The sequence below is a fragment of the Apteryx rowi genome, unplaced genomic scaffold (assembly GCF_003343035.1).
Source record: "Apteryx rowi isolate R43461 unplaced genomic scaffold, aptRow1 scaffold_287, whole genome shotgun sequence".
Classification (NCBI taxonomy): Eukaryota; Metazoa; Chordata; class Aves; order Apterygiformes; family Apterygidae; genus Apteryx; species Apteryx rowi.
Genome location: NW_020449274.1, coordinates 990491 through 1002008, shown reverse-complemented (window position 1 = coordinate 1002008; position 11518 = coordinate 990491). Strand labels below are relative to the sequence as shown.

Genomic DNA, 11518 nt, shown 5'->3' with positions numbered 1-11518 from the left:
TGGCGCGGGGTCGGCGGCGCTCGCCGGGAGCCCGGGCTTGAGTGGTGGCGGGGGTGGGGGTTCGGGTTCATGCCCTGGTGCGCCCGGCCGGGGCGGGCCCGTGCGCCATGGAGAGCGGCGAGCTGGGTGTGGAGAACATGGAGGCGCTGACCGAGCTGGGCGACGAGCTCACCCTGGGCGATATCGACGGTGAGGGACCGCGGGGGCCGTTGTGACCGTTGGGGAGCCGGGGGGGGAGGGGCGCCGCCACCGACACGCGTGGGAGCTCCCCGGCCCCGTGGCGAGGCGGCGAGCCGCGGCCGGCGGCGGAGACGCGCGTGGGGCAGCTACGAGCGGGGGTGTGAGGGCGTGTGGGCCTGCCACGGGGGACAGACCTGCGTGTGGGGGGGCTCTCCTCGGCCCCTGGTGGGGAGCTTGCTTGGCTTTCGTTTGGCCGCGCGTGGGGCTGCCCACGGGTATAGCTGGGAGGAGGAGCGCTTGGTGTGGGGAAGCCGTGGGGGGACCCGAGTGGGGCTCTGCGCGGGGCGCGTGGGGCCGGCGCGGCGTGGGCAGGCGGCTGCCGATGCTCTGCCCGCGAGGTGTTCGCTCTCCGCCGGCACGGCGTACGTAGCGTGGTGGTTCCCGACCAGCAGCCCGCCTGCTGCTGGCGTCGGCAGATGGGTCCGGCGCAGGGCATTTCCCGGGGAAGCGGAGTGCTCCGCTTTCTTCCCCGCAGAGTCTCTGCTGGCCTGGCTCTGTAGTGGCTGTGGGGAGCGCGTCCCGCAGGCAGCATCCCCGCTCCTCCCTCGCTCCGGCTGCAAACTTGCCCACGTGAGTTTCCCTGGGTTTCACCATATGTCGGAGCCTCGATAGTTGATGGCCGGTCCTGTTTAGCAAGTACTTTTTTAGTGTGTTTTACGGGACTGAGTCACTCTGGGTGGTACTCGGATGTTACGGTAATAAATGTAGTCATAAAAAGTGATGTAAAATGTAGTAGTGATGGCGATGCAGCGCTTTCAGCCCCGGCTGAAGAGGACACCTGTCTGAGTTTCAACAGCTGCTGTACGCTGCTTCAAACTCTTAGCTTTTTGCTGTTAAAATGGTCAAGGATTGAAAAAAAATAATAATTACCTTCCATTCCTTTTTTCTATCCCAGGTCTATCCGGCAAACAGTGCTGCATCCTTTTTTATTTGTTTTTTATTTTTTCATTGGTTGCTTTGAAGTCTTTTCTAAATAATGGATAGAACTGTGCTGCCACTAGCCCCTTTCAGAGGAGATTGTTCCACATCTTCATTCTAAAAATGAAACAGATGTAACTATTAAACTTTCTTTTTGTTCCTTATGTCATCATACATTGCTTTAATATTTATGCCAGAACTCAGATAAGTGAAAAGAAATCTATTTTTCACTGAAGTACAAAGCTTGAATGAAATATATTATTTATATTTTTCCTGAACAGCTCCTGGAAACCTGTAAAAAACATAGTTGGACTAATTATCTGATGTAGACTGAAAATTAAAATAGGCCTTCAGCAGAAATAAGAAGGCTCACTAATCTGACCTGCTTTGCTGAATATCTTTTTTGGCTTTGCTTAACAGTTATCCTAAACAGAGCTCTGCTTTGAGGAGCATGTGTGTGTCTAAAGCATCATTGTTTATTAGGTGGAAAATAGAACCAAAGTGGTACTTTTAAGTTTGATTGCAATTGATTTGCAGTGTAGCCATGGGCAATTGGTAGCCATTGGTGGCCATTTCTTTTCTTTGTAGTATTTAAAATAAGCATATATCTTATCTTATGAAAATGTAAGGGTCTTAATTATCACTGGTAAAGTTCATGATGCAAATTAAAGATGGTGTTTATTTTTGTCTAAGTGCAAAATAGTGTCTTCTAAGGGTCTGCATGGAAGCCGAGGCAAATTCTAATGAGCTTTGAGTCAGGTCTTCTGAGTTGTTGGTGTTTTCTCGGTGAAATGTTGCTCAGAAATGAGTAACTCGGTGAGAAAGGTGAAGGTCTTTTACCTTACTCAGAGTGGATTTTCGTAGAGATGATAAAGTAGAATTCTGCTTTTTTGTGTCTTGACATTAACTCATCTCAGGATTTAAAATTCTGCAGGGGTTTTGATTTTTTTTTTTTAACTTTAGGGTCTCTGCTTTTTGTATGCTGCCTAAATCTAAGCAATCCTCTCAATTTTGGGTTTGAATGATCCTCACAGCTTACTATACAGCTTTTTATTTTAAGTTTGGATTTTGAAGAAATTAAAGAATGAATGACCCTGATTATGTGAACGGCATTGACTGCTCTAGGAATTTAGTTCTTTGTAAAGTCAGGTTCCCAGATAGGGTGCAAAATCAGTCCAGGGCCTCAAGTGGGTGAGCACAGCTTTTGGTCAGAAGTTCCAGTAACTGAGCAGTATAATATAATATAACTCTGCATCATGTCCAAGTATAACTTTCTTCCCAAACTTTGTAGTACTGCAGTCTGACTGTTGTATATGGCTACAGAAACATCACTGGTGGAAAAACACCTTTGAGAACCAGATTATCCTTGATGTAATCTTGGTATTTCCTTACCCTAGGGAGTTTTTTAGTGTGGGTTTTTTTTTTTTTTTTTAGTTCATGTCAAAGTATCTTTTCAACTCTGATGTCTGTAGCTTAATCTGCTACTCTTGAGTTTCTCTGAAAAGCAGCCTATGCGCACAAATGCCTAGCAACCTTCTGGGAGCGTGGTGCCAGCAATACATAGCTGTACTTAAGCTGTAGCTGAAGCACTGTACCTTTCCATAAGGTACTTGAGCACTGGTCTAAAAGAAGTAGTAGAAGTCATAGGTGAACTAGCTTTCACTGTATCTTGTTGACATTTTCTAGCTCTGGGTTTGCTTAGAATTGTTTTCTGCAGCGATATCTTGTTCCTCTTTAGTGGCTGAGACCTCTTCAGCACAGAAGGTGCAGGTAATCTGAAAATGATGGGTTTATCACCAAATTGATGCCTGAAGGCTATCCTCCAAAAGCACGCAAGTGTTCTAATAGTTTATTTAAGTTTGCTCTGTTCTTTGTGTTGGCAAACGGATTTTCAGAGAGAGAGATGAGTTTTTTGCTGTTTCTACAGCTTTTAATTTTCCTTGTATTGGTACTAGGGAAAGCTGTTGGACACTCCCAGAAAGTGTTTCTGATCCCCCAGTAGTCTAATTTTTGAAAGTTCATCTCTAGGCTTTTTGCATTTAGCCAGTCTCTGATAAAGATGGGATTTAACTTGTTAGAAAGAGTATTATTATTATTGTTTTTTAAAAAAGATATTAAGTGAGCTCTGTTAAACAAGATGCTCTTTAAAACACAGTGCTTGTAATTCAGCTTCTTTACTGGAATTTGCTCTTTTAGAACAAATCTTATTTAATTTTTCTTCCCACTTGCAGTAGTGGCATCTAATAAATTTTTCAGATGGTTAAAAGCTTGATAAGGTACATTGTTGTTAGCACTCATAAGTTTATAATGTTGAGGGTTATTTAGATTGGTCTTAGCTGCAATCAGTTTGAGGGTGAAAATCTGCTATAATTTTGACTAGCTTAACATCCATTTCAGATATTATTCAGAAGTGTTAATCTTTAAACAGTCCTACTTGCTTTAGTAAAGTTTCATGAAAGTTTACTGAGGCATTGCATAAAAATCTTTCGTTTGTCATGTTAAACGCTGAGACATGGGGCTGATCAGGCAGGTCTCTGAGGATAGGTGGTGGCTGTTGCCAGAGAGAACTAGGTTTCTTGCAGGCAAAGCAATGTCAACTTATTTTCAGGTTATAAATAGAGACCATGAGGACAAATCCCCTTCCAAACTTCTGGTCTATCAGACTCATTCCTTAAGAATGAAGGTAGAAGTAAAGAAGAAGAATATGATAAGACATCTGTTAAAGGAGCAAGAAGCTTGGATGAGGATTGCTCTGCTCTCTCTGGAGTGCTATTCAGATTAATTGGATAACCTGTGGGTGGCATTTTGGAGAAGCATAGTGCAGTGTAAAGGCTAAACATTAATAGCGCTTTTATTGTTGGAACACTTTCCACTGAAATATCTCATGGAGAGTTTATTTCCTCATAGTACCTTCTTAAATCATGTAGGGAATATCCATTGTATTTGCAATCAGGTGGATGAAAAAGATTCTGTTAAAGTGGTCCCTTTGCCACATTTTTCCTGTGAATCAGCAATCTGTTTTCTACTTTCTAACTTGTAATTTATTATTTAATTATAAATTCTAGAAAAACAATAGGACTTTAAGAAATCTATGGAAGAGCCCGTGTAGAGTGATCAGATCCTGGAGTGGGGAACAATATCTGACACCTCATGCAGACCAGGGGAATGCATGTACACACAGACCAGGGGAAACATTCAGGTGGCTTAAGGTATCTTACTGGATTAAATTGGTTTGAACAGAGGGAAGAGAAAGCTTCAGTTACAAACAATGATCTCCTAGTTGTGGAATTTTCCTCTCTGAGGGACAATTACAGCTTTGTGGTGGAAGCCTCTTGAAATGGGTCCGATAAAATCTGAGGGAAGATGGGACGGAGAGGAACTGTGCAGTGAGACAATCTATTTTTAATAAATTTTTTTTTGATGACTAGAAAACATATGCATGGATTTTTCCCTGCTAAAACTCTATAAAGTGTTGTTTCCTTTTCTTTTATTTCTTTGTTCCATACTTTCCTGTAAGCTTAAAAGTAAAAAACTAAGTGAAGGTGAGTTCTTGTCACCATTTCTCCATTTTCCATTGCCCCCCTAAAAGTTCTGTTGCCTCCCCAAAAGTTATGTGGAAGAAGAGCTAGTGGCATCATGCAGCTGCTTGCTTTCTTCCTTCTGCAAGTATTAGACTGGAACAGTGGTTGACCTAATTTGTAATATTTTTAATAAACTGGAGATGGCTTTAAATTCTAGTCTTTGCTTGAATCCTGTAGTCTGGGAAAATATTGTAGCAGAATTCTGCTTTTCACTCTGAGTAGTAGCAACGGTGCCCCACTACTGGCCACTTTTTTGATTTCTCTCTGGAGATATTAGTGTAATATTTTCTCTTAAGTCTTGGAACACCCAGAATTCCCTTCCGTGCATGCACACCATTTGAGTCCATGGCAGGTGGAAAACTGTATTGGGAATAAAATAACCTTAATTTTTTTTTTTTTCCAGAAATGCTGCAGTTTGTCAGTAACCAGGCAGGGGACTTTCCAGATTTGTTTTCGGATCATCTATGTGGTACCTTCCAGGGTAGCAGTGGCGGTACCAGCAATGGGACTTTGGACCCTCAGTTGCAGAGGTCATACAGCCAGGTGCAGCTGCAGTCCTTTCCACCCCCTGCTGCCTCCCCCCAGCTTCAGAGTGTTCAAGTCAAAGTGCCTCAGTCAACACCCCCTGCCCCTCAACGGTCTGCACCGCTCCTTCAGCCCCGTCCCCAGCTCCAGCCCCAGCTCCAGCAACAGACTGTGATGATTACGCCAACATTCAGCTCTGCTCCCCAGACCAGGATTATCCAGCAACCAGTAATATATCAGAACGCAGCTACAAGTTTTCAAGGTAGGGTTTGGGGTAGGTGGGGGGCTCAGAATATGGATGTAGGTATTGTACCCCCTGTAGAGGGCCTGGATATTCAAATTCTAAAAGTATCCTTGGCCATGACAAGTCCGAAGATCCCTCTTTTGCAGTGTTGTCTGTGGGGAGTTCACTCTCCTGCATGGAATAACTTTGAAGTTGAGTTCTTTCCTTCCGATTCAGTGAGCATAAAAAAACTTTTGTAAATGAGTTCTTAATTCTTTTCAGCCTCTTGTGACAGTTCTCTTTTTGCTCTCCTTTGTTATGGCCTTCTCTCCTATGGCTCTTTGGAGACTTGGGAAAAAGTACATCTGAAAAATAACTGTCAGCATCCCTGTCCTCCTGCTAGTGGGTGTAATGGGCAAATCTAGTCCTGAAGCTCCAGCCTGTCCCATGTGGCAGTCTGGAATGAAGGCATATTTCAAATACTGAAGTCCAAAGTGTAACACTGCTAGTGAGCAAAGACACTTGCAGGTAACTGGATCTTCCTGTGTATTTGTGAACATTAATTGTCTTGATTCTCTTTGGATAGGTGTTGATTCTTTATGTGAAAATAGGATCCTAGGGTCAGCCGAGAATGGTAGGAGTAGTGAAGTGCTGGTTAGATGTGCTGTGTAATGTAACTGAAGTAACAAGAGTCCTGTGCTATTAGACACGCAGGTTTTTGACCTTATTCTCTCTTAACTGATCCTCTGTGCATTCTGGAAAGTTGCTATTCCAGATGCAGTGTCCTTTTGCAGGAGGCATCAAAGGAGTTGGAATCTTACCAACTTGTGGAGTGTGTTAGATGAATGCTGCCTACTGAGAAGCTCTGGGCAGAGGAAGAGTGAGGCTGGTAGGGTTTATGGGCTACAAGACAGAAACCTGTGTTTTTTGGACTATTCGTCACATCTTGTCTGCTTTTCAGTTCTTCAGCCTCAAGTTCAGAGCCTGGTGACGTCCTCCCAGGTTCAGCCAGTTACCATCCAGCAGCAAGTGCAGACTGTGCAGGCCCAGAGAGTGTTAACACAGGCTGCCAATGGTACCATCCAGACGTTAACACCAGCCACGGTTCAGACAGTAGCTGCACCACAGGTCCAGCAAGTTCCAGTAAGTAAAAATGTGGAGTGATATAGATGAAAGGTTATGCAAAGCACTTACAGAGGTGTGGCTGGGAGGGTACTGGAGTGAGGAGAGGGATCCAGCAGCAGAAGAAACTGCTGTTGCGGGTCTGGTCTCCTGATTTGTCAAGGGAAAGGTGGTGAGGGTTGTGGGGCAGCCTATTCCTTGCAGAATTGCTTTTGCACACGTGTTTTTAGGTGAAAGGTGTTTCTAGCCGGTCTGTTCTCTAGAAGCATTTACTTTGTGTAAACCAGGCATGAGAGTCCCTGTTGTGAGTAGTGATGTGATTTTAAATAGTGGGCAGCATTCAGAAACTTTTTGACTAAATAGAAAAAGCACCTGCATAACTGAAATTGGGCTAAAATATTCTTGTTACCCGGTGTTATCAGATGAGAGTGGAAACCTTATTTGAACAAGCTTTCTTTTACTTCTTCCTACTTTGCAAGTCTACTGCTTATTCCATGCCTTATGAGTGACTGCTGGTATGGCAATGCTTTCTTCAAATGCTTCTGCCACAGTTTCATGGATCATTTTGCTGCTACAGTGTCATATGATTTTGTTTCAAAATGCATGTATAAGAGTGAATATCTTGTTTCTTTGTATTATATGAAGATGCTTATGATTAGGGGACGCTCATGAAAATGTCACTCTGGTTCAACTGTATTATGCCATCTGTAGTGTTCTCTATGTTTGGGAGTAACCAAGGTAGTTGGACAAGTAAGAGCACGCTGTGTTATGGCAAAATAACTTACTATTGGTTCTGATCTGCCTGAAGTTTGTGTCACTGGTCCTTTCAGTTAAACCAGAGGAAAATAACTACCACTAGGATTCAATGAGAAGTACTGTAGCCAAAGTAGGCTGTTCTACCATGTTAGACTTTGAGTACTCAACCTGTTAATGTAGGGAGTTAATAATAGGTGTAATTGGAGAGGGGGAAGGAGCTTCTTCCATCAACTGTTTCGTTTTTACATATTAGTTTCTGGTCACTGATTTGAAAATCAGTGACCCTGTGGTTCCTCTGATCCGTCTTTCCAACTCTGTTCAGACTGTGTCATTGTGAGAGTTTACATTGGAGTCTGTCATGATAAAGGAAAAAATCCAGGCGGTGAAGGAAAAAATGACTGGCCCCACCCTTTTGCCATCCATTGAGATGTAAAGTTATAATTCTTTGATCACTTATCTCTAGCTACTGAGATCAACAGAGAAACATGTACCCACCCTTCCCTTCATGTGTAACTTTTTTCAATCTAGGTTCTGGTCCAGCCTCAGATCATAAAAACAGACTCCCTTGTCCTGACAACTCTGAAGGCAGATGGTAATCCTGTTATGGCTGCAGTTCAGAATCCAGCACTCACAGCACTCACTGCTCCTATTCAGACCACAGCTCTCCAGGTACCGGTATGAATTTTCCTTTTGCTTCCTCACCAATGTTACTTCCTCTTAATACAAGAAAGAGATTTGGGGTTTAGTATTCTTCAGTGATGCAAATGGGAGGAGTTTTGAATGCTGCTCTAAACATGCCCAAAGTGAGTAATACCGTGCTTCTGCCAAGGCTAAACACACAGATTGTACATTTTTGGCAGCCTCCCATGGCCAGCCAGCAAAGACCAAGGGCACATCTCTGTTTACCTTTTTCTAGTATTACAAGGAGAGGAATATGTCCTAAGAATTTCTTGCGTTTTTTTAACCTCTGTTGAACAAGAACATACTTAAAACAGAAAGCTGACCAACTCGGAATAGCTGCAGAACTTTTTTTCCCCCCTGCTCCGTAGCAGTATGTTGAATGTAAAAACTAACCAGACTACTCTTCAAAGGGAGGAGGATTCGCTATGATCATTGGAGAGGTCAGCTGTGCATCAAGGCCTTAACTTGTTATCAACTCAAGGAGAAATTGTTCCCCCAAAGATGCTTTTATTACAGTCTGGTGCATTCTGAAAGGATCTCTCTGTTCAAACATTTACTGCTTAAGACAAACTTACTAGTCTGGACTTCAGTTTTTTTTGTTTGTTTTTTGATGGCATGGTAGACTTCTTATACCTGTTAGCAGCTAGACTAAAATCTTCAATTGATCTACTGTTTTTTAGGTGATGGTTTCACATGGAGGTGAGGTTTAAGTGGTTGTGTCTGTCTAGCAGATACACAATCCATGAGGTTTTTTGGACTCATTGAAATTTGGTGGAAACTGGATGTAAATGGAGGTTGTAAATTCACTTTATAAAATTCCAACTTATAACTAAATGTATTTCTGCTATCGCTCTTGGACTGTTTCAGAATCTAAATTGTTCTTAAATTTGGTCATAGCTAGTTTATTTTCATTTGTGTCAGTGTCTTTTAGCTTAAATAGCTTTTCCTCTCCATGACTACGTCCCTGATCCTTGATGTACTTTAGAGACCAGTCATACTCTTCTCAATGTTGTTTTGCTAGGTTAAGCAGTCTAAATTCTTTCATTACTCTGACTGTCCTAGAAGCCGCTCTGTGCAACTGTTCTGGTGGGATTCATCTTGTTTTATTGCAGAGCACGTACTGCTTTGGTTTGGTAGAGATGGTCTTTCGTAGGCATAGATGTCCAAGCCTCTGAGCTCTTCATGCCAGTGGGCATCGATCGTTGCCTTAGTTCCTCATCTTAATGCATATTTGTAGCTTAAAAAGTAGTTATAGACCTATTTTTGGTTTTTTTTCCCCACTTAATCTAATTCAAATCAACTGCACTGCTGAAGCCAGAATTTGTTTTTCTGGGTTTTTTTTGTTTTTTCTGTCCTATCTGACATTCTTGCTACCTGTTCAGAGGTAGCGTTGCCTGTTGCTGTTTTGGTGAATTTGTATTTGCCCATGTCAAAGATGTATTTGGACACTTGTGGCAGAAGGATTCTAGGAGCTAGGAAGATCCTTAATCCATTTCTCTAGTGGATAAGTGTAGCATGGTATTGGTGAAGGAGTGTAGGGGTGATACTCCTGGAGAACGAGATCTTACTCCACAGTGACTGGTGTGGGGGGTAGCGTGACAGATTCTTCCTGTGCTGCTGTACCTGTGCTCCTGCCAGCCAAGGAACATATGAGGAAATTGGCATATCTCTTTGTTTTTGAGCTGTACAAACTTTTCCTGCATCTACTTCTGTTTACTTGTTTTGCTCTTAACATCATAAATTGTAATTAAACTACCTGATTGCTAGGAACACTTGTTATATGTGGTCTTTCTAGACCCTAGTTGGGAGCAATGGGACCATTTTGACCACAATGCCAGTGATGATGGGACAAGAAAAGGTGCCTATCAAACAAGTTCCTGGGGGTGTTAAACAACCAGAACCACCTAAAGAAGGAGAGAGGAGAACAACACACAACATCATTGAAAAGCGTTATCGATCATCTATAAATGACAAGATCATTGAGCTGAAGGATCTGGTCATGGGGACAGATGCCAAGGTAAAGTTCTGGAATGAGAGGAGATTTAGTGTCATAAATACTTGTGTCCTCAGGTGCTTGTTGCTCTACCAAATGAAGCAGTTGGACAGTGTTAACTGTAAGAAGTATGTGTACACGTATTGGGAGAAGACTGAAGAATACCTGTGAGATGGAAATAATTGGATTCACTAAGTGCTACCCTTAATGTTAATTTTATTATGCTAGTGGTAGTGTTTCTTCAAAATAAGAACAAAAGTGTAAGCTCTAACTCTATGTTAGACTTAAGTAAGTCCTCTAAGTAGAGTATCAGAAGCGCATGTTTTGATAACTCTGGCCAAATCAGAGCTTGCATAATTTCCATTTCCTGGTAACTGCAGTAGGGAAGCAGATTTCTTCCTTCAACTGCTAGCTGTCCTGTTTAAAAAAAAAAAAAAAAGTTTCTTGCACAGAGCTTTCCAATTTGATTCCTCTAGATCTTGAGTTGTAAAAACTCCTGTTTACTCAAATATTAGAACTTTTTTTTGCAACGTGAGTGAGTGAAGTTCATAATTGTGCTGTTCACTTTACCTCACTCTGGCAGAGCAGTAGTACTTTTGATGTCTGTGTGTGTGAATGTCTCTAAGCATATGCATTAATGAAGTCATTTCCTATTGCTGGGTGGAATTGGAAGTTTAGGATTTAAAAGTAGGTAGCATGTAGTGGTTTCGTAGTGCTTTGTGTCTGTGTTTACAAGCTAAACCTGGCAGCCTCTGCAGGAAGCAGATATTTTCATGGGATTGGAGAAGGGGCTGAGGCAGTGAGAGAACTGATTACCTCAGAATTAAATAGTGAACCACATTTAACTGATAACAGCTAGTTCCATCCTAAAAAAAGAGCCACTTTGTTTCAAAACTGATACTTTCAAAAAACTGTTCATGTCTAGATTTCAACTACAAACTCTATTGTAATTTGGTTGTTAATCTGTTTGCATTGTACTATTTTTATCAGACCTTTGAAAGACCCCAGGCGCAATGGCTCAAGGCCTATTGTCCAGTCCTTGTGCATCTTTCAAAGTATAATATGTTGCCCCTAGAGTGTGGCCCTGCCATTAGTTTTGTTGCTGCTGCTGGGTAGTTTTTTACACCATTTTCTTTGTATCCCCCACATGACACATGCAGTGGGGATTGTGGTACTCTTTGTATAAACTGCTTTCCGTATGTGTTAATTCCTTGCAGATGCACAAGTCTGGAGTCCTGAGAAAAGCCATTGATTACATTAAATACCTACAGCAGGCCAACCATAAACTGAGACAGGAGAACATGGTTCTGAAGTTGGCTAACCAAAAAAACAGTAAGTTGTGGGAGCTGTGCAGGAGGGAGGTAGTCAACATGAATATATGCTGCCTCTTGCAGTTTCTTACCATTGACAGAGGCAGATATGTGCAAATTGCATTGATAGTGGCTGGTGCTCTTGCAAGTGACAGAGCCAATCTGAGCA

The 11518-nt window shown here is 42.5% G+C and overlaps 1 protein-coding gene across 2 annotated transcripts in view; it reads left to right on the top strand.

The window, feature by feature from the left end:
• Positions 1-20: 20 nt before the first annotated feature.
• The window catches only part of SREBF2 (sterol regulatory element binding transcription factor 2), a 28082-nt gene continuing 16584 nt past the window's right edge, over positions 21-11518 (top strand). The window contains exons 1-6 of one of the 2 annotated variants that reach the window (XM_026069132.1): positions 21-189; positions 5143-5526; positions 6449-6630; positions 7894-8040; positions 9842-10063; positions 11257-11371. In XM_026069132.1, coding sequence (XP_025924917.1) covers positions 108-189; positions 5143-5526; positions 6449-6630; positions 7894-8040; positions 9842-10063; positions 11257-11371 — 1132 coding nt within the window. In that variant the 5' untranslated portion in view covers positions 21-107. The remainder of the gene's footprint in view (positions 190-5142; positions 5527-6448; positions 6631-7893; positions 8041-9841; positions 10064-11256; positions 11372-11518) is intronic. The other variant, XM_026069133.1, reaches the window with a different exon arrangement.